Raw genomic sequence first — 23,963 nt, 5'->3', positions numbered from 1 at the left:
TCTAGTCAACCGATTTTCGAACTGGATTTAGGATTCTCGAAATTCTTACAAATTTCTCTTCATTTCACTTCTCTCTTCTAAACGATTCTGACATTTCTCAATGAATTGTGAATTGATATTTTCGGCTGTCAAAATTTCTTCCCGATAAAACATGGCTCTGGTGCGAGGAGTTGTCGCAATCCTTAACCCCAAAAATCTCAAGTTTCTAGAATGTAGGAGACTACACCATTTACGAAGTCGCGAGCTTAGTTATTGTTTAAATTGCCGGAGTAAATTCCAAAGTGTGGGAGCGAATGTCCTCGCGGGAAAAGTGGAAAATTCGGGTAAGTTCTTGCGGTTGATTGCTAGACGGTTACATCATACATCAAGGATATTTTGCTGGTTTTGAATAACGTGGATTATATGTTGTTGACAGTCTAGTTGAGTGAGTCTACTAATAAGTTCAATCAAACCCAGAGAAAGCAATACTTTGTGGCTGCAAAAATGTCTTCTGACCAAAACCTAACCTAAAACTTTCTAGAAATTGTCTGATCGTTTCGTTAGTTTTCTGACAGATATTTTTCTATTTTCAGTTGTGCGTAGCAAACTAGATTCTCGGGCGTTTCACACATCAGGACGACAACAAAAGAATTACTATGAAATTCTCGGCGTTGCGCGAAACGCCTCGGCCAAAGACATAAAGAAGGCATATTATCAGCTGGCCAAGAAGTACCATCCCGACACCAACAAGGACGACCCGAACGCAAGCAAGAAGTTCCAGGAAGTGTCCGAGGCCTACGAAGTGCTGAGCGATGATACAAAACGTCGTGAGTACGACACGTATGGGCAGACATCCGAGCAAATGGGTCGCTCGGGTGGTGGCAGTGCCCGTGGTCCGCAGGGTTTCTCGCAAGACTGGCAGTTTCGATCAACGATCGATCCGGAGGAGCTCTTCCGGAAAATTTTCGGCAACGCCAATTTCCGTGGCGGTTCTTTCGACGATTTTGCGGAATCTACATTTGGGTTCGGCAGTTCGCAGGAGGTGATCATGAATTTAAGCTTTTCGCAAGCGGCGCGGGGTGTTAACAAAGATGTGAATATAAATATTGTGGATACATGTCCAAAGTGCAGTGGATCCAAGTGCGAGCCAGGAACGAAGCCAGGCAGGTGTCAGTACTGCAACGGCACCGGAATGGAGACAATTTCTACTGGTCCATTTGTGATGCGAAGTACGTGTCGATATTGCCAGGGAACGCGGGTGTTTATCAAGTACCCGTGCACAGAGTGCGAGGGGAAAGGCCAGACGGTAAGTTATCAGGCACAATTGCAATCGATTTACTAAAAATATTTTCATTTAGGTCCAAAGAAAAAAAGTAACTGTGCCCGTTCCCGCCGGTGTAGAAGATGGCCAGACAGTTCGGATGAACGTAGGCAGCAAGGAAGTGTTTATCACATTCAAGTGAGTCGATTTGCAAAATTCTTACTGCTTACTGCAGTATTTAAAAATATTTCCTACTTTAATGTTGAATAAGCAACTTATTTTTTGATGCAAGATGCATTACGGTATGGGATTTGCCACAGAATCTAGCAGAATATATTTGCTGATTCCAAGCGATGTATCTGAATGTTGGAATTGACATCTGGTCTTTTGGGCAAAACTTTATAGCGCAGTCCTTGCACTTAGTCTGCTATGATCTTCAAGATGAAAAATGGTTAAAAAAGTGGCCTTGCGATCATTCCGGTATTTTGGCCCTAAACAAAATAAGATGATGGGACTCCGGGGAGTATTCCTTCCCCTCTTGCGGCAATGTACTTTTGTAGTCGGGGAAACCAAGTGGTGGCAGATACAAATCCGGTGTCGGATTGTCACTGGCGATTACGGCAAGGCACGTTCTCTTAACTTGTGAGCCGGTTTCTGACAGGATTTCAACTGTCAGATTCCGGTCCAGGTTAAGGAGCATCACAATCATACAGTGTTATGCACCAACGGATACTTTCAAAATATATTAGAATTTTCTGATGATTTAACGTGAGTTCCTGCTCTGTAGGTATAATCCAACGGTCTTCTTTGGATATGAATGGGTTTAGAGTCGGACTGGCTAGCACCGCGATGCAGGTTTGTACTGAGTGGATGCGAGGCCTTACACCTTTGCCACAAGTAAAGGGTATGGCGTCCTAGTTGTACAGCGCAACTACACGCAAGAACCTCTGCTCGGGACAGCGGTACAACCATCATGAAAATCCCACAAGGGAGCCAACCACAAATAACTGGGCCAAAAGCACATCCCTTCCGGATTTTCCTGGGGTATGTTCTCTCAGGGGGCCATCCCGGTTCCCATAGTAACAGATAACCTCCGGTGAGGCTTCGAAGCAAGGGCTACTTCAGTGGCGGTTGTCATTTCTCGCAGGATTAGGGAGCTGCAACGGCTCAAGTTTAATATCAACGGCTTATATGATTGAGCTGTCGCTCGACAGAGGGATGAGCTATCTTGCTAATCGGACGATCATCAAAAATACTCTTCTCGGGTGCTCGTCCCGAAGGAGTGTCGCAATGTCTGGTTGACTACAAAATCATGGAAGTGCATCGACGAACCGTAGGGATTGAAAGCTCTATTGACGCGCTTGAGCTCCGATACCATTCGAAATTCCGGGAAGTATAACGTAGAGTGCGCCGTGACAAAGGGAATTTGCTATTGCGCTGGTTAGGAAAACAGAATCTGTCGCAGATTGTAATGATTTCAAGATTGTATATCATATCACGAAAGAACTTCAATGTTGTGGTGAATCTTTCGAGGATTGTGCGAGGAACGATAACAAGCAGCTAAAGAGTTGGAAGAAACACTTTACTGCGGTTCTTATCCATATTACATCCGGTAAAGTTCCGCCTCTTGTTGATGAAATGGTTAGTTACGGCTAGGGACTGTTTCTCTAAATAGAGTAGCATAGAAGAGAAATCATCTCAACCATCAATCTATTCAAACGCATTAAAGTTGCTGGAGTTGACCGTTTCCTCGTAGTATTATTCATCCCCGCATCTACAGTTTTTGCAAATTTGCTACTTCCATGCGTGCGGATATAATGGAAATTCGAGACCTTTCCCAGGAAGTGGAAGAAGGAGATGATGGTTAAGATTCCAGAGAACGGTACCCGTTTTGAGGGTGGCAATTGAAGGGGTAACTGTGTGCTCCTTGTCGTCGAAAAGACAATAACTAAAATAGTCCAGGAGCGCATCAAAGAACATGTCGAAAGTTTTATCGATCGAGAGCAGGCTGGTTGCCGCTCCGGATTCTCCTGCATTGGCCTTAACAATAGTGGGTGGAGTTTAGATTTTCAATTCGTCTGTTCTTCATCGATTTAGGGCTTTCCACTGCGTTATGAAAGAGTTGACGTGCTGTACGCAGGAGGCACATTCCAAAGAAACTAATAAGTATTATCAGAGCATCATATGATGGCACAATACGTTACGTGCTGCACCGAGGTAAAATATTAAAGGAATTTGCGGTCCAAAGTGGAGTCCACCAGGGTTGCATGTTGTCACTGATATTATTCTTTTTCAAATGGCTCTGGATTTGGCAAGAGAAGCAAGTAGAGTCGGACTGAAGATAACTAATAACAAAACCAAGGTACACAGTATGACGGGTCGTAGCACTTTCCATATCTGTATTAATGGCCAGAATATCAAAGACGTTGATCAATTTGTATATCTAGGAAGCGTGGATTCTACCCACGGTGACGCCGAACTGGATGTTTCCCGACGAATTAACAGCACAACAACAATTCCTCAGTAGGCGAAAGTAGCAATAGATAGGCCACAATTTAAGGAACTGCGGCAATTCCATTGCATGGTTACACCACGCAGTCGACCCCAGTACAAAGATGACTGGCAAGTGGGTCGCCCCAAGAACATTTGGTGCAGGACAGTAGAGTTGTAGAGTTCTCGGGGAGTCTTGGAAGATGATGATTATGATGATCGATCAACAAATTCTGTGAGCACTTTTTGGGACTAAATTCGACAAAGCACAATCTGAGAGATCAGATAGGAAGCAGCTATCGCCCTTTCAGTTATTCCACCTTGGATTCACTTTGATTTGGAATTCGTCTGATTTCGGTAGTCAGATCAGTCTTTATTGACTATTTGGAGACACACATGCAAAGACTCGGCTGAGGCATCTAATCTAACACTTGGTAGCTTTCATTCAGTCGACTTTTAAGCTTCGTGAAAAGTTATCACGTATATTTTTGTACTGCCAAAAGAAATTTCCTGAAAAGTCGCCACTGGAGCAGTTTCAGCACAAGTGGAAACAAAACTTTGATCGCCAAGATGATTTGACAACATTCATACATACATACATACATACATACATACATACATGTTCGGTTGGAGATTAGATTCGTTTATTTACCATGCCAGGAGCCACAGCGGGATATATATTGCCACATCCTGGTGTGGTTGCTCTCTGTACTGACCGATATCACAAATCAACTGGCTCTCCCTACTTGTGTCTGTGAAGTAGTTTTTGGGTGCAAAACAGTTGTCTCGATTTCCTTTTCGATGGCGGAAGGTATTCATTCTCGATAGAATCCTTGAGGTGTTTTCGGCAATTCGCTTTATTTGTGATTGTGCCCAATCCACTTTTGCATTTGTTTCGTAGCTATTGGTCCTATAATAATCGCTGGCGCGACAATCCAATTGCACCGGGGCCTTAAAGTGTGTTAGAGCACTTCATTCAAGACAGTAACTTTATACTACAGGATTATAGTACCCTGGAGCAGGCAATGGGGTTAGCATTGCGTTCGACGTGATTATTACCCTGATTTGATTCACAGCTGAGTCGACTCGCATCCGGCGAATCCCACTGCAACCGCATCCTCCAGCTTTGTACCTCCTCTCAGTTCCTGTCTATCACATTTCCTGCAGAGTGATGATATGAGGATTATTCTGTGGTGGTAAAATAAATGTTACAATAGAACCCTGTAGCAAACTCGATTCGAAAACACTGGAACATTGCAATTATATCTATTAAACAGTGAAAATGGAACTGGAATTTGCGATTTCGAAGTTAAGAGACGAGATCGCCATCGGGAAGGATGTAGAATGTATCATCTTGCTGTTTTGAGATTTTTGCGCATATAAAAAGACAGTAAATCTTAGAGGGCTTCTGCAAATGGAAATGCGAACCGAATAACGACGGTTCGGCTGGATCGTGTTTAAACGGAAATTTACCTAAAAAACGATTTCTTACAGTTAACCAAATAAGCAGTGAACTTTCGCAATGTCACCAAATAGATATCAGGTCAAGAAGTGTACGTAGATACAAGAAATAGGTCTTCAAACAAGGCGACCAAGAAAAAAGCCCGAACTAACGGCTAAAATGTGTACTGTTCTCTTAAAATTTACAAAATAATATCAACTTTGGATTTAGATGGATTGGAAGAGAGTAATATTTACGGATGAATCGAAAATAAACCTCTGCTAGCCCAATGAAGTGTCGTACGTTTGCCGAAGCGAGACTGGGGAGTTGCATCCAAGCACTGTGAAAGTTGTAAGGTATGGAGGAAACTCACATTATGGTTGAAGTAATTTGGTATTGATTGAAAGATCACTCAGTGCAAATATCTACATAAGTTTAATAAGAAATTATTTGGAGCAATCTACGGCAGGCTGATTCCTCTCGGGATTGATCCAATTTTCCGAGGCGACTCTGCGCCATACCGCAGGACGAAGAAGGTAACCTTGTATTTTTTTGTGATGATTATCATTATCGCAAGAAAATCGCATACTAATATTAAAATGACTACCTGCCTTCTTCACTAGGAAAAGTCATATTTGTAACGAATGCGGCCCGCAAATAGTCCAGATTTAAATCCAGCTGAGAACTGCTGTGATGTGCTCTATCAAAAGAAAAGATGTGAATCGCAAAAACTCCAAAACAAAATTCGACTTAATCCCAGCTATAAAAGAAACCATTAATAACGGTATTTTACTCAATTGCTGGAGAAAATTGATTGATTTAATGCCAGATAGAATCCAGGCAGTATTGAGGGGAGGGGGTGGTCCAGCAAATATTAATGTTAATATTCATATTTATAAGCAATCTGAAATATGTTTCTTACGTTCATTCATTATTAAATTAACTGTTTTATATTTATAATAATAATAATCGTTGGCACAACAATCCATATTGGATGAGGGCCTGAAAGTGTGTTAGAGCACTTCATTCAAAACCGTAACGGTACACTACAGTACACTGTAGGAGGCAATGTGGTCAGCATTACGCTCGCCCGAGATTATTACCCTGATTTGACTCAGGCACTCATTCACAGCTGAGTCGTCTGGTATCCGACGTAAGATCATGATACACATCCCACTGCCACCAGTGAGATCTTTCCCTACGTCAGCCTTGTGCTCCAACTACTCAGCTATCCAGACTGCTGTATAGTTACCTAGTTTTTAAGTTGTAATAAAATGTGCCTTAATATGTGCAACATTAGGCAAAATTGGAAAAAAAGTGTTTTAATAAAAAGGTTGGAGAAAAGAAACATAAATTTAATGCAAATACATTTTGGAAAAAATAATTATTTAGTTAGCCCATAGACAGAAAAAAGGACAAAAAAAATACAATTACATATTATAGGCTGTTCTGTAACATTTATCTGGCCACGACTGCAGTGTAGTTGTTATGAAGCTCGAGTTTGGAGCGCAGGTTCGATCATAAAATTTGCATCCCGTTGTTTCTTTTTTATTGCCTTATGTATGGTACGTGCTCCACTAGGATTAAGTTGTAGAATGGGGTTATTGGTTTCAAATGGTCATGTGCTTGATTTTGCCGCGGTAAGCAATCGCGGTCGCTTACTCAACTAAGCTGCATAAGTACACTGCATCTTTGTGTTATTGTCATGTTCACCTCTGACAAGTTTTCGACTACGAAAAAATGTAGTCCTTTGAAAATTGAAAAATTAATATAACCCCTTTAGGCAATATCAATTCTCTATAAAATAACACGCATAAGACGATAAAATGGAAACATTGTAATTTTATGTGAATGGCGTTTCTGCTTGAAGTTTCGTTTTCTATTCCTTGCAGTACCTCCTGAATGTTTTTTTTTTACTTTTGAGTAGGTCCTCCCCCAACACAGTGTCTGCAAAAAAGGAAAAAAATGTGACCCTAAAGTCATTTAAAGATTATTTTTTGTACATTTTATAGCTAGCTTCGGTTCAAATTTTTAATTATTTATTCAACTATTTCTCTATTCTTTCTAGAGTTGAAAAGAGTAGATACTTTAAACGAGAAGGTGCTGACGTACATACAGACGCAAATATATCTCTCTCACAAGCCATTTTAGGCGGTGTTATAAGAGTTCAAGGAGTTTACGAAGATCAAATGATACAGGTGAAGTTTACAGAAGATGATTTATTTAATGAAAAAAATAAAATGTTTGATGTAATTAGATACCTGCCGGCACATCTTCCCACACACAAATTTGCCTAAGCGGAAAAGGTTTAAAACGAGTTAATTCATATGGACAAGGAGATCATTATGTACATATTAAGATCGCCGTTCCTAAAAAACTGTCACAGAAACAGAAAGCACTTATGCAGGTAATTAAATTTTGCACATTTTTAATGAGATAAGGTGTCTTTGTTTTAGTTGAACGAATTCATGCTGCAAGTTTTATTAATTATTTACGATTATCTATTAGAACGTATTCGAACACGTAAATTAACTTCGAGTCAATGTCTAATTAATCTTAAATAAGCACTACTGATTTTATTTTATTTTTCTTTCACTAGGCATATGCTGAACTGGAGGAAGACACGCCCGGACAAATTCATGGAATTGCTTTTAAATCAGATGGTAAGTCTAAGGAACAAGAAAACATCTCGAGTAAATACACGCAGGGCTCATTTGACTCTGATAACAAAACTTCACATAGCGAGCACGATACATTCGCGACACGTCAATCAGATAGCTTCGGACCCAATTTTTACTTCGCCCTAGGCATTGTTTTAGTTGGCATTGGTTTCATTTATTATTCCATAGCAACTTCCGAGCAATTCCTAGCCGAAGAGCGTGATCGGGTTTTTCGTGATCGCGAACAAAGACGTCGCGAAATGGAAAACGAAGAAAGTCCTTTCAAAAACGCATAGCTCCCAGGCTAGAATGTCGTGTCTTATATTTGGATAGCGCGGTGTTTAGATATTCTTTTTTGTAAATCATTGTGTACAAACCACATTTTTCCTGTTAGTTCATTTTTACATGTCAAAGAAAAATACTTGATATTTCGCAAATCTTATAATTGTTTTTTATTTAAGGGAAATGACATTTTCTATAAAAAGAGCTAGAGATATGTGTAAGATAATGTTGTATATATTGCGGGCCACGTGAGAAATTAACTGTTAACCGAGAAAAAGTACTTGTTAAAGTATTATAAAATATTTGTGTTACAACTGTTGAATAAAAGGATAGAGAGCTGTAAAGTTGGTTGTTTCATTATTCTGTCTATCTCCATTTGTGGGAAACTCATTTTCCTTTCACAAGAAACAATTATAAGAGAAATCGTCTAATTTGTGTGTTTATATAATTTATCTAATGTTGAATAGTACATCCTTTTTTCACATTTACATCGCGTTTCTTTGAGTTTTCAATACCATAACTAATACGTGTTTGACATCAAGAGTATTGTTAAGGGGAGTAATGGAAAGCTATTAACATTGTAAAAATCCTGTATTCCAATTGAAAATTTCCTCTAAAAATACTTAATGGTAACATTGTCAATTCAATTGAATAAGTGATTAGAAAGTCTAGAGTGAAGGATAAGGCCGGACCAATTGAAGAGAAATTTTTTTCTCAGTTTCTGGTCCACGTCTGTTCTGGACTAGAACCCAACTTCAAAAAAATATTTAGAACACTTACGGTTTCGTCCAGAGTCCGGTCATCAAAGCAAAAAATTTGACCGAAAATCAGCTCGTGCTCTATGGAACCAACATCCGATATGTTTGTGATCCTAATTAATTATGTTACCTCGTGTTTTGCTCACAAGAACTTCACATCATCGATCCTGCAAGTATCAATTTCGTTTTGATTTTTTTTAAACTTTTGTAAAACTGATTCTGTCATATCCTCGGCTCTGGCATAGGGGTCATGAAAATTCGTTTTTTATTACAAATTTTAAAAGGTCGAACTTCGTCATCCAGTCAACCTTTCTCCATCATTTCTTAACTGAATTATTTTTATTTGCATTGTTGAATCTTTCTCAGAGTCGATTGTACTCGCATCCATGCTAATTCACTTCTCACATATAATCATGAGGCGGAATATAATGGTTTTCCGAAATACTGTTCACCACACTTGCTGTGGAAGTTGACATCTACTGATTGTACAGCGTGGCGATGTGGAAACCATGTCACCCACATTCCATGTTTTTCTAAGTGCTCAGTAGAGTTTTAGAAAGATGCGAGATTTGGTTCCGCGTTGAATTTGTTACTTCGTATCGGTTCACAGTAAATTATTCATCAAATGGAATATACAGGTGAAAGACAATTCTTAGAAATTAAACATCATATGATGCCAATTTGATTAAATAACACTTAGGCTTTCTACTATTATTGTTAACCTATAATTGCGTTTTTGCCTTTATTAAAAGTCCCGGCGGCTGGCAACTGGATCCAGTCGCCCTATTGAAATTTTTCGGATGTACCATGGATGGTTAAAAAAAATCATATTGGTCGATTGTGTAATATCAAAGTAAATAAAATCTAAATAGGTGGCAAAACAAGGAACGGTTATTGCTATAATTTGTCCTGTATGAACCTTATTGACATGCAAACTAGACGTGGGCCCTCCGCTACTTTATGACGAAAGGACAGATCACATGTTAATTGGAACATTGGAATGTTATTTCGATTGAAGTCTGCTTGATATACATATACTCGACGACAATACTAACGCAACTTACTTATTTACAATAAAATCATCATCATCATCAACGGCGCAACAACCGGTATCCGGTCTGCCTGCCTTAATAATTAACTCCAGACATCCCGGTTTTGCGCCGAGGTCCACCAATTCAATATCCCTAAAAGTTGTCTGGCATCCTGATCTACGCCATCGCTCCATCTCAGCCAGGATCTGAATCGTCTTCTTTTCCTACCATAGACATTTCCCTTATGGACTTTCCGGGCTGGATCAACCTCATCCATACGGATTAACTGACTCGCTCACCGTAACCTATTGAGCCGGATTTTATCCACAACCAGATGGACATGGTATCGCTCATAGTTTTTCTTGCTAAGAACCCAAGTCTCCGAGGAATACATGAGGACTGGCAAGATCATTGCCTTGTACAGTAGGAGCTTTGATCTTATGGTGAGGCGTTTCGAGCGAAACAGTTTTTGTAAGCTGAAATAGACTCTGTTGGCTGCCAACAACCGTGCGCGGATTTCATCGTCATTGCTGTTATCGGTTCTGATTTTCGACCCTGGATAGGAGAAATTTTCAACGGTCTCAAAGTTGTAGTCTCCTATCTTCATTATTTTCGTTTGACCAGTGCGATTCGACGTTGTTCGTTCTTTTGGTTTTGGCGCTTACTTCGCGCTATACTTCGTCTTGCCTTCAATACTGTGCTTCAATACTGTGCAGATGAAGAGAAAATCTGTTCTGTTGCTGATATGCCTGGAGTGAAGCCTCTTTGGTATGGATCCCGCCTAGCAAGATAGCGGAAAATATCTTATAGATGGTACTCAACAACATGATACCTCTATAATTGCTTCACTGTGTGATATCTCCCTTTTTATGTATGAGACAGCTAATGCCTCTTTGCCAGAGGTCAGGCATTGATTCGCTGTCCCCCACCTTGAGTACAAGTTGATAAACCACTTGGTGTAATTGGTCGACTCCATATTTAACCAATTCGGCTGTAATTCCATCGGCTCCTGGCGAATTATGATTTATAAGCGGATGAATTGCACCGACTGTTATTTCTATACTTGGTGGTGGCAGTATTTGTCCTTCGTCTTCAGTTGGCGGGACATCCATTTCGCCTATGTTCTGGTTGTTCAGTAGTTCATCAAAGTACTCAATTGTGGATGGCTTCAGTGCTAGCTCTCACCTGATTGTTAGAGGGGATTTTGAGTGGCGTTGTTAATCGAGCTCGGAGCACCACGCCAACGAGATAGTGATCCGAGTCTATATTGGCCCCCCTATATGTTCTCACATTCATCAAGGCTGAGAGGTGGCGGCGTTCGATCAACACTTGGTCAATTTGTTTGAAAGTGGTTCCGCCTGGAGAGGCCCATGTATGTTTGTGGACAGCTTTCAGCGCAATCCAGGTACTTCCAACAACCATTTCGTGTGGCACTGCTAATTGAATAATCCGCAGTCTGTTATCATTTGTATTTTGATGTAAGCTATGGGAGCCAACGTATCGCCTGAATACGGGCTCCGTCCGTACTTGGCTTTTAAAATCCCCAAGTATGATTTTAATATCATATCTGGGACAAGCTTCGAGGGTTTGTTCTACTGCCTCGTAGAAGGTATCCTTCTCCGACTCTACAGTCTCCTCTGTAGGGGCATGAACGTCAATTAGGCTTATATTTGTAAATTTGCCTCGCAAGCGCAGAGTGCATACCCGTTCGCTTATGTTTTCTAAGCCGATAACGGCAGATTTCATTTTTTGGCTGACTAAGAAACCTACTCCGAGCACATGGTTTACTGAATGGCCGTTATAATATATGGTGTAGTGACTGTTCTCCAGGAAACCGGTCCCTGTCCAACGCATCTCCTGTAGCGCTGCTACCTCAGCCCTATATTGGGCCAGGGTATCGGCTAGCTGATTGGCAGCTTCATCTCTGTACAGGGAGCGCACGTTCCATGAGAAAATGTCCAAATCGTTATTCTTTTGTCGTTGCCGGGTTCGTCGTTGTATTATCCGTCCAGTCCTAGGCTCCTGTTGTGTTTTCCTAACTTCGGTTTTCCGTATAGGGTTGTCAGCTTTACCCAACCCCCAACCTGGCACAATTTGTCCCGTTTTTAGGCGCGGGAGACTCGCAGCTTTTCGTTAAGAAAGAGCTACCAGCGGTCATCACATGTAGGTGGAGATAGGGTTTGGTAGTAGAGCTGTTGATTCAGCAGGCGTTTCCCAGGTTTTCTGCTCCATCGTGGGTACCAATCCACGTTTTGCCCTGGGACTTATACTACCCTTTGACCACCACTGCCAATACGAATGTGTAAAAGTCCATCCTTCATCAGAGGAGCGTTTTTTGAAAGAATATCATCAAAATGGACAGCTCACGGGCTCTTAATTCTGGGTGATCTACAATTAAACGAAAAAAGAAATCCGAATTTTAAAGTCGTTTTGTAACTAGAAATCGACATTTAATAATTATGAAAGTATAGAAAGTGGAAAACAATATATTGATTCGTGGAAAACCATTTTTTTAAATATAAATAAAATACCGGAATTATGGCACGTACTTTTAATTTTCATCAATTTGTTTGGATTTTTTGGAACTTATCAAAAAATCATATAGAATATTATTTAAATGTGTACAAAGTTATCAGTCAATCGATTTCACGCTATCGTCTACCTCGATTTTGAAAACATTGATTTGAGATAAAGATAAGACTTTATACTGGGACCACTGCGGATATATAAATAGATGGAGCACCCACACCTACCTTTAATATTCTCAATGCACAACTGTTTATTTTGGAAAAATACTTTTCAAAACTGGATTTTCGCCCTGTCGCGAGACCTGTCACCAAGAGAGGTCAGATATTATTTAGCATAGTGGAGTAATTCCTACTATACTTTATTTATTTTATTTTTCTTTTATTGAGAATTGTACAAAGTATGTTGCTTCCAACTCTCCTCCGTTATCTGGGCTTAGGATCAGTATGCTATGCAAGATAACATGGCGGAATTATTGCCTTGCGACGAAATAAAAATACAAAAGGTAAAAAAAGTTAGATAATTTGCAACAATTGGGTTAAGTTACAGAAAAGGTTTGTTTGTAGCCATTGAGGCATCTATAAACTTCTAATTCGTAAATGAAATTTGTCAAAACTTTTATCATTTATATTTAGTGCGAATAAACCAAAACCGAAAGAACGAACAGTATCGAATCGCACTGGTCAAACGGAAACAATGAAGATATGAGACTACAATTTTGACATCGTTGAAAATTTTCTCCTAGGGTCGAAAATCACAACCGATAACAGCTATGACGATGAAATCCGTTGTTGGCTGCCAACAGAGTCTATTTCAGCTTACAAAAACTGTTTCGCTCGAAACGTCTGACCATAGAGTCAAAGCTCTTACTGTACAAGACTATAATCTTGCCAGTCCTTATGGATTCCTCGGAGACTTGGGTTCTTAGCACCAAAAATTTCGAACTCTTGGCCGCGTTCGAGAGAAGAATCTTCCGAAGAATTTTTGGCCCCCTACATGAGGATGGACGATTCCGTAGCTTACATAACGACGAAATCTATGAGCGATTTCACGACCGTCGTGGATAAAATCCGGCTCAACAGGTTGCGGTGGGCGGGTCACTTAATCCGTATGGATGAGGATGACCCAGCCCGGAAAATCTATAAGGGCAATACCTATGGTAGAAAAAGAAGATGAGGCAGATCCTGCCTGAGATGGAGCGATGGCGTAGGTCAGGATGCTAGACAGCTTTTAGGGATATTGAATTGGTGGACCTCGGCGCAAAACCGGATACCGGTTGTTGTGCCGTTGGCGATGATGATGATGAAAATATTTCATTTAAGACACCAAATCGTTGAATTTTTAAAAAATGCGCTTGTATTGTCCTCGAGTGTATATTATCCTATATAAAATACAAACAGACATTACTGCTATTCCTTCAATGATATGTCGGATAACTTAGTGTTCACAACAACCTCTAACTGTATTTGTACCCGTGGTGTTTCTAGCCACTAAATAAAATTGAAGCAATTCTGACATACTTATCTTATCATAGTATGCTAGCGAAAGCGCTAGAAAAATGAGCATTTAACTCGCTCCATAGATTTATGTAAATGCAGGTCCAGATGAAATAAATCTTGCCCTAGTAATATTCCAAAAACGACGATAAAGCGATATTTATTCCTAATTTCCACCTACACGGACGCGAAAAACTTTACCTTCCTTTCTACGGAAAACAGATCGGGCTCCGGGGTGTTTTCGGGAAACCAACCCCTCCGAACTTTTGGAAAAATGACGACCGTATTCCGGGGTTTTTATTGGCATATGTTATGTTACCAGCGTAGTCGAGGTGCTTGAAGAAAGTTCACGCCCTTCGGAAAAGGCACCATAAAGAACGTTACCAATAACAAGAAGAAATACCCTGGCGGGCTCCGCAGCATGTGATATTTCTCATTTGGTTTTCTCCGAAATGCGTAGAACACTCGAGGTATACTCCCTTCTGACGCTGTTAAAAAAATTCTCAAAATCAATGGAAAGTAGGTGGAAGTGATAATCTAAGTTCCCATAGTGTTCCACAATGATCCAGGGGGCATTAATGAGGTCGGTACATGAAGATGCAGAGCGGAAACCGGCCTGCTCTCTGTCTGAATGTTTCAAAGTGTTCCTTGATGTATTTCAGCATGATTTTAGCTGATATCCCCGCGAGAGCAGAAAGCATGCAAATGTCCCTCCAGTTGTCAGGCTCAAGACGGATGCCCGTCTTTGCAATGTTGTTAGGATTTACAAATGAATGGAAATAACTCCCCGGTATCTACTGGTAGTGCAACGAGGAGACCGTTAAGACGGGCGAATCTATAATATTACGCTCGAGTGCGTTGATAGCAAAGATAATTTCACATCTGTTTTGAAGTAAAACTTCAACCTGTTATATTATTGAAAATTGTGGTGAAGTACCCCTTGCACTTCATCATCGTAGATGAGAAGCCTCCCCTTGATGTCAGAACCATTAAAAGGCTTGCGACCTATCGTGCTGCCGCTTACTCAAATTGTTGCCGTTGCAGTTTGTACGTGTCTAATCGACTGAATTGCTTTCCGCTACGACGCTAGGAGCACAATTTTTCCTTGAGAAATATAAATCATGATATAGTTTCGTGTAAATTCTTCTATAATTAACAAAGCTTTGGTAGGTTAAATTTATTGAATAAAAATATGGTTACTTAATTTCGGTTTAGAATGCCGAGTTCCCATTTAGACTATAGATAAACTTCGAAATTTCTTCTTCTCTTTAAGTAAAATGAAATGTTTATTTTGTTTGACATGAATAGGAGAATGTTCATTGCTTTCTCTTTATGTTCTGTAGAATTTGTATCACTTAATCAAAATCGATTAGTGTTCGGAAAATATATTTTTGTAGGTGTCTGAGCTCTGCAATCAGTTAGCATTTGGATTTCAAAAATGAATTTGAACTTTACTCGTATTCTCTTTCTTTTACATAGGCACGAAAGAATCAATTGACGGTTTAACAGAGGCAATTCGGCAAATCTTAAAGTCATCACAAGACACCGCTTCAAAAGATAGCCAATCTACTACATCTTTATCAGAAGGCTCAACAACGGGATCAAAGGATGAGGGCAAAAAAGAGGATTCAGAAGAAAGTATACAAAAACGGCGGAAAATATAACATGCATAACTTAATCAAAACCTTGTTTAAGTAGTAATAACAAATTTAGGTCGTAATCGTTCAGAGCAGTCGTCTAGAAAATCTACACGAACATTAACTCGGTGAAAATGACCATGCAAAATGCGTTATAGATCCTTGTATCGCGTCTATGTTTATTTTCGATCGATAAGATTGGGAGGCTTTTATGATCTAGTTTAGTTACGATTGTCCGCATAAACGCGCAGTGTGGTTATATCAATTGATATTTCGTAACATTTTAAACATAGTTTGCCATCGGTCTTTTGATGATGCGATTTTGCGGACAATCCTTTAGAATGGAATGTGAATATAATTGATGTATATAAGGTGCTTTGTGATAAAACTGACTGTTTGATCAGAGAGTTTGTGGATGAGAAGATAATATTAAACGTTTTTGTTAATAGCCTTCAGTAGAAATGGATGATTTTATTAAGATATATATGAACGGACATGTATTCTGGCCTTTCCGTATTATATTGATTCAGGAGGTGCAAATTTGTAGCAGGTTTGGTGGCATTGTTACAAATAAACATTGGAAAATAAACAGTCGATTGTCTGCAATTATGTTGTTTTATTTTTATACATTTGTTAACAAGGGATCTTTAAAGCAGGCTTCGCTAATTTTATCAAAATATATGGTAATAAATAAACACTTACCCAATTTGCTTTTTAAAGCTCTTGAGAGGTTTCTCGTCATCATCAAAATAACATCAACGTAAGATCACTGAAGGTAATCAAAATAATACAAACCCAGCCCATGTAGCATTGCTTATTCTAGTGAAGGCCATTTTCTGTTTTCTTTTGAGAGATAGGGAATGTTCTCACGTAAAGGCGACATACCTGTTGATGATTCGATTTAATTACATTACCTACCTAGTATGAATCAATTTGATGCAGTCAACGATTTCATTCACGACTTAAATAATTGAATAATAAAGATAGGCTGAACATCTCAACATTCAGTCATTATTGGCATTTTTATGGCCACGATCAAGATCACTGTGGCCGTGGCAGTGAACGCATTAGACAAACCATGATCGCGGTGAAACAGGTAATATAGAAGTGAATTCAAGATCGAGGTAAACGAGCATGCATAACTATAGTCTTTGTTTATTTTCTTCTTGCTTCATGAGTTATTTAATATTATGCAAAATTGAACGTTTTATGATATACTCTTATGATTTATCTGCAGAACTAATTGATCGTCTGAACCTGATTATTTGATTATTATTTAAATTTGAGTTCGATCAAAATTCTAGTTGATGGAGTGCAACGAAGCAACAATCTTTACAAGAATAATTAATTGGTGGTGCTATTTTAACTTTTATGTTTCAAAATTCATCTTAACTTTATATGGTGATAATAAGATAGTCGATAGGAAGTAAATTGTTGAATAATTACATTGAAAGTTCGATGTGAAGACGAGTGTAAAAGCGACAGAAGTACACGCTGTACCACGAAGAAAATGCCTTTAAATCTGTCAAGTGAGAGCCACCGTGTTGAAAAATCATCTATATGAATAAAATTTTATTGGATGATAAATTAATTCGAAATATCACATATTTGCAGATTTTTTTCATTCAGTTAATCCCATTAATTATGTCTTGAACATAAATTCATTTGTTTTTTAATTTTCGCCGCCCTGATTTGGATTGGAGGTTGACGAATCCAGACTTCATCTGTTGGACATTCCTAAACAACTCATGATCAAGTTTTGCTTTAGGGAAACAGAAAAAGTCAAAGATCTAAAGTAGTATATAGTGTATGTTGTACCTTATATGTGATTCTTTTAGAAGATTACGTCCTACAATAATGATTTGTAGTTTTCTGCCTTAAATTTCGCGAGGACATCTTAAGAGATTTAGCTTTACTTAAAGAACGAAACCACATTAAAAGTAAACAATACCTGTTCGCGGTATTTCTAGCAAAAAGTTTTTAGGAATTAAAATTCGACAGGGTCTCCGTCGCTAGTAGTAATTTTTTATTCGATCGATCCTCATGCAGGTCAAAATAACATTAAAAATGCAGGTCAAAATAACATTAAAAATGTTGCAGCTGTTGAAGAAAAATATTTCATTTTTCACCATTTTGAAATAACTGCGCTTGGAAAAAAAATTGTTCGAAAGTAGTTTTTCGGATGTGAAGTCATTTCTCTCCCTTAATTACGAACCAAATGCAGTTAAAATAAATACAAACGGACTCATTGAAGGGACAAACGCCAACTAGATATAAATACGCTATTTACATAGTGTAACAACATTATGTAAGGACATAAAGTGACTACCTCTTGGACGTTCGAGCCTGAGCCTGTAATAGTCGCTTGGTTCTACGCTCGCAAAATTTAAAAGAACACGAATTTCCCTTTGCAGAGTATTCAGAGACAGCTAAGTTAGCAATCTATCCAATAACAAAATCGATTCTGAAAACCCCCGTTTTGTGTAAAATAAAATCTGATTTTAATCAGTTTACTATCTGTCCGTCTGTCTGCTTGTTTATCTGTCTGTCGCATGCAGTCAGTTACATTGTTCTATATACAACGTAACGGTTTTTCCATACAAGCAAAAGGAGGGAGTGAATGCGGGGTATCAAAAGAAAGATCTCCACTTTCAATACTGACTACAGTTGTTACATCTAATGCAATAAGGGGGGAGGGGATTGCCTGGAAATTGATAATTTCTTTCACGGACACATTCTCAGAAAAATCTGAAATCACGAAGCAGCCACTATACCGTGCTTAGGCTTCGAAAACCCCCATTTGTTCAAATAAATTTAATAATGGTATATTACTATAATTTTTAGTCATTAACCGTACCTAGATTGAGTTCTTAGATATTCGCATAATTAATGGGGGGGAATGCAATGGTTAGCTTGAGAAATGGATATACAGGATGTAAAATTGACTAGGCACACCTTGATTGTTTTCGTCAAAATATGTGCATAAATCGTCTCTGGAAGACAACGCTTTTCAATTTTCACGAAAATGTATTGATTTATTAATGGTGTGAGTGCAAGTGCCATAATAATACTGCTTTCATGAGCAATATTTTGAACTATATTGTTTTGTTCTGTGTGTATTAAATTAAATTGAAGAACGTGACAATCTATAAATAATATGATTTCAATTACCACTCAAATGATCATAACCTGGTTTTTTGTCCCACTTTTAAGGTAGTAGCAACCTTATTGTCTTATTTTTTTTTGATAAAAAAATAATACAGGATTCTGAAATTTAATGTGATTTCCATGGAAACTTAAAATATACAACAAAATTCCTTTCTATTTATTTTATTCAACATTAATTAATGTATTTAGACCCAAGTAAACTTCTTGAAAGAAAGGTGGTACCACTCGGGGAAGCACACAACCTTCTATGTTGGTCTGAATTTAAAAAAAATGAATTTCTTTCTATTCTGTAAGTTTGTTACCTTATGGGAAACATGCAAATATCATTTAAAAAAGTAATAAAATGCCGTATTGGTAAAAAAAAGTTAGTAAAGATTTAATTTTCAACCCCATCCCCGGAGGAGAAGTCGTGGCGGTCGCCCCTTAAAAAGTGATGGCCCCCACAAAGTGGTTGTTTTGATATCAACATGGTGAAGTTTGAATTTTCAACCCTATCCGGTGGGGGGAAGAGGATGAGGAGGATATGCAGAAGGTAGAGAGAGGTCAGTCCTTTCTGAACCAGTAAAAGAATTGCAGCGGCTAACCCAACTTAAGAAGTCATAGTGGGGGATATTTTGATATCATCAAATCCTACCTTACTATTATGATATGAAAATACCGCCACCACCTAGCGTCATTTTTTGTTTGAATGATTTCAAGTCACTTTGAATTCTTGAATTTAATTTCAAATGTTTGTGTAAATTTCGGTTAATGCTTTCTTATTTATGAAATAATTGTTTTCCGGTTCTGAAATGTAATGAAGTTTCTCTACCTCAATGTAGCAACAAGCCGTTCCTTTGGTGAAATGGTAGTTTATATACCTTTTTTATAGTTCTTGCGTAATTTTAGAAAGTAGAAAATAGAAGGGATTTACGCTCATTTTTACATAATCAAAAAATTCTCATCGTTATACCGTAAATTTTTATAAGGCAAATTAAATTCATCATGAATTAATCTAGTTCGATAGACAAAAAGCCTGTATCTATTGCACGTGCCTGAAAATACTTAAACCTTTCGGTCGTAGTTTCCCTTCGAAGATGCAAGGTTTCGTAACGAGTGCAGCCTTATGAGACTCTCATCGGGGTGCAACTTTAGTAAGTTGACTTGTTTAATCCCACAATCACTTTGAGTCCAACTCCACCGTTGAGCACGAAGTCGAACCATGCCTGGACCATTGGTCTACCCCAAAGTATGCGTTCACTATAAACTCGATGAACTGTCCTTCAGTCAAAAAACCAAAGATTGTTGTGGTAAGTTTGGTGTTACGTAAGTATTGGTGGTAATACAATTGTCGTAACCAAGGCTTGTCAAACCTTCAGAACCTCCTTCTACGTTCAATTGATGGAACAAGTTCTCCAAGGAACAATATGTGAATCCTGTGTATTGTGTTCACAAAAGCAATTCACCCTCGAGCTCTAGTTGAAAATCGCGCTTTTGGTCCATCATGTTTCGCAAGCGATGAAAAAACTGAATTTCGCCATTAATTTCACCATCTTTTCATCGACTACAAGGCCCCCTATTATTGCAGACTCAGTGTAAAACAGCACGCAGTCATGAAGGAATTCGGTATCGCGATGAAATTGATAAGATTAACTAAGTTGACTCTGGATAAGCAGACAGACAGATAAAAGCAGCAGGATCACTCTCGAGACCATTCGACATCAACAACGGTCTAGACAAGGAGATTTCCCTTCGCCCCCTTTTTAACCTGGCCCTGGAAAAAGGTAACCTTGATTTTGAGGTTAATGTGAGAGGCACCATCCTCTTTAAGTCAACCCACCTACTGTCCTATGCTGACGATATCGACATCATGGAAAACACGACCCGAGTCGTACAAACTGCCTTCATCTAGATCGAGCAGGCGAGATTGGCGCGGGGATGCACATCAATGAAGGCAAGACGAAGTATACTATATCAATGTCAGCACCAAAAACCAAACGACCAACAACATCAAATGACACTGGTCAAAGGAGAACAATAAGGATGGCAGCTAACAGAGGCTATTTCAGCTTACAAAAAGTATTCCGCTCGGAACATCTCACCATAGGGTCAAAGCTCTTACTGTACAAGTGGAACTTACTGAATTAGTGGAACTCGCACAAAACTGGGATGTTAGGAGTTCCTTATTAAGGCAGGCTTATACTAGATATCGGTTGTTGCGCAGTTGATGATGATAATGTTTCTACAAAAGTTTAATTTGTGTTCATAGACTACATGAACCCAATACATATAGCCTAAAAGTCTTCTTATCTAAAACGCCGACAGTTCCAACAGCCTTGTGCTGGGTTGGTGTTAGCCGACGTGTGAAGTCTCATCGTTCCCCAGTGTCATCCAATGGAGGTTTCCTTTTGGCCATTTTGGTGTTAACTCTGCAGACAGGGTTGCTACCCCCTCTGCCTCCCCGCCACGTTTGAGCATTATGATTTTCTTCAGTATTATTTTCTGGCTAACGTTGACAGTGGCATCATCCGCAAAACAAATTCCTTTTCTTTTTTTTTTATTTACTAATTCGATGGAATATAGTCTCAAGAATCATCTCTTAAAAATTCAAGTTCTAACTCGCAATAGTCTTTTTTTTTATTTTTTTTTTGTGTAGAAAAGTCAGGAAAGTTTTTTATTTTTATTTTATACTAACAAGAAGACACAAAACAGCTTATTTTTCATATGAATTGCGTTTTTGAGATTATTCATTGGATTTGCTTATTTTATATTTTTTTTATTTTATTCGCTAGACCGCATTAACAACTTAACAAGATTTTATATTCCGAAGGTTCTTCAAATTAGAAGAAAAATGTCAGTGCTTCGAATATTCTAATAATTCTATAATATTTATAATAGTTCTATATTCTATAATAATTCTTGGTCACCATCTGCACTTAATTTATTACCGCCTTTCATTGTTTTTAAGGTATAGTCTGAATTACAAATTTAAAAAATAAAAACGATTCTTTGTTTTTTGCATCTTTCGATTGTTTAGCCCGTCAAAAATTATTTATTAAAATATTTTGGAAAAATTATGCATCTCCTCTTTGGAAAAAATGGATTTCTTCTATTTAATGGTTTACACAGAAGAAGGCTTTCTATGATTGATCAATTTTAAGTGATAAAAGTAGATTTGAAGATAACAAAGAAGACAACAAAAAAACCTAAAAAAATATGCAAAGTTTTAGTTTAGCCTCAGTCGGTTTAGGCCGGCTTAGGGAGCAAATACCACCTTGTAACCACTTCGGTTACGCTGCTCGCAGGGCAGAGGTGAGGCAGCATCTGATGAGTTGCCTACGCCCTGGGCGAAATCGCTAATCATATATTTTGCAACTTGAGTGCTTGCTCAAGGATGATGGTTCCGTGGGCCACAACCGAGAAACCATGCTGTTTTCCAACTGTTCCGGTCCGCCATTAAGTGGATGGCGGATTTGGGAATCCCTCGATTCTTATACAAAATTTTACCTATTATGGGTTTGACGTTTTATTTCAACTGGGCGCTAATTAATTAATATTTTTTAATATATTTTGCTTGACGATTCATCACAATTAGATTAAATGGAAAAAAAATGGAATGCAAAAATTGACTGAACGTGAATTTTTTTCTTTCTATTTTGTAAAAGAAGGTGAGAAACCTTACACTTTAAGACCCATTTCGAATTTTCTGTTAAAGGCTTGCCAATTTAGAGATTAACTGTCGGCTATTCGATGAGGTTTAACTTGAGCGTCTTGTCGGGTTTTTGACCATTTCCCGATAACTTTATATTATTTTTCAATGTAATGTACTTTGTTATATTAATTATAGTTTGTTATTTATTAGTAAAACACTTTGTGTGCCCACAGTGGCCATAATGTTTATTCCATTTTTTCTTCTTAGATTATAAGATTGTTTTTTTCATCCATTTTTCTCGATCTATATTATTACTGTTCAAAATTTGTTTTAAATAAAAATGCCTTTTATAAATAACTAATTAATGAAAATTTAAAAATAAATATTTTTTTTGTACTTTCAAAAGATAAATTAATTCGTAATAAAAAGGTGCATGGTCATATTTAATAAAGATGGTGATAAAAAACTTCATACATTTTTAGACTAGTACAGGGGGCAGTGTTGTGTGGGCTAATTCCCAATTAGCACAGAAATGTTCGTCTATAAAAAAAAGTGCGAAATGAGTTAAAAACGCAATAAACAACTTCTGAGTAAATATTATGTGCAGGTGATATATTCACACGTTTTTGTAATACTGCGACGAATGGCTTAAGATTTATTTGGATTGCACTCAAATCATCAAACTTCGTGTTACCAGCAAAGTGAATGACTTTCTGTTTTCGAAATTTCCATTGCTTTTAATTTATAGTTCATAGAGATGTAGCAAATTACAGTAAATCTTTCTTTGCATTGTATCTTTTTGGAAATAAATGTGTGAATGATGTTGACACACAAAACAGCCTACCAAATGCGTTACAGCATGTTACATAATATTATTATTACATAGGAACTAAAATCTTTACAACTAAATCAATTTTCGCATAATTTTGCTTACTATTTTTTCCCATAGTCGATGCTGCCATTATTTACATAAACGGAACACAAAACGTTTCACTGGAGTGTGTAACGAGTAAAGCTAAGTATGCAAGTTGCTTTCAAGTATACTTTTAACTGCCTCGAGGTGCAAATGAAAACTTGGTTAAATAAAATTTATTGTCAACAACGTTTGTTGCGGAAACCAGTATAGTTTTTGACCATCCAATATGTTTATTGATACGTTGTGAATAGATCTACAAAGAATGGATCCAACCAGTGTTCCGAGATAGAAATTTGGTTACGTTATAAATGCTTTCATCTATTTGTGGTTGTCCTGCAGATGCAGGCCTATCACACATACAACATTAAGTGTAATGATAATGGAACTGAAGTAGGAAAACTTTAAAGATAAGCGAAAATTAATGAAAGCGATATGGTAACCTTGAGGCAAATAATGATGGCCAGCATATTCTGTCGAGTCGGATGAGAGATACGATATGGGATATCTACAAAGAGATGGGATGAAGCTCAAGGACTTTGGGATAAAATAATTTTCTTAATTGAAAAAACTGAAGAAATTTTAATGTGGTGAAAAGTCAATGTGGCAAAAGACAAGCAACCAAGAAGTGGCACCGCAGATGGTAAGGTGGCGGGAAAAAACCAGGCGGATTTCATGTCAATCGGGAAT

General features: G+C 38.2%; 1 protein-coding gene across 3 annotated transcripts; it reads left to right on the top strand.

The window, feature by feature from the left end:
* Positions 1-16,167, top strand: LOC119661120 (protein tumorous imaginal discs, mitochondrial-like). 3 transcript variants are annotated; one of them, XM_038070317.1, is made up of 7 exons: positions 1-323; positions 573-1,285; positions 1,338-1,438; positions 7,240-7,369; positions 7,429-7,578; positions 7,771-7,834; positions 15,404-16,167. In XM_038070317.1, exons 1-7 carry the CDS (start codon positions 152-154, stop codon positions 15,586-15,588), a joined length of 1,515 nt encoding a protein of 504 aa, XP_037926245.1. In that variant the 5' UTR covers positions 1-151; the 3' UTR covers positions 15,589-16,167. The 3 variants fall into 3 exon arrangements, with proteins under 3 accessions (XP_037926245.1, XP_037926246.1, XP_037926243.1); XM_038070318.1 differs by lacking the exon at positions 15,404-16,167 and adding an exon at positions 8,293-8,459; XM_038070315.1 differs by lacking the exon at positions 15,404-16,167 and having other exon boundaries at positions 7,771-8,286.
* The last annotated feature ends 7,796 nt before the right edge of the window (positions 16,168-23,963 follow it).

Source organism: Hermetia illucens, chromosome 1 (genome assembly GCF_905115235.1).
Source record: "Hermetia illucens chromosome 1, iHerIll2.2.curated.20191125, whole genome shotgun sequence".
Lineage (NCBI taxonomy): Eukaryota > Metazoa > Arthropoda > Insecta > Diptera > Stratiomyidae > Hermetia > Hermetia illucens.
Note: the sequence above shows the minus strand (reverse complement) of the source record. Positions and strands in the feature narration are given on the sequence as shown.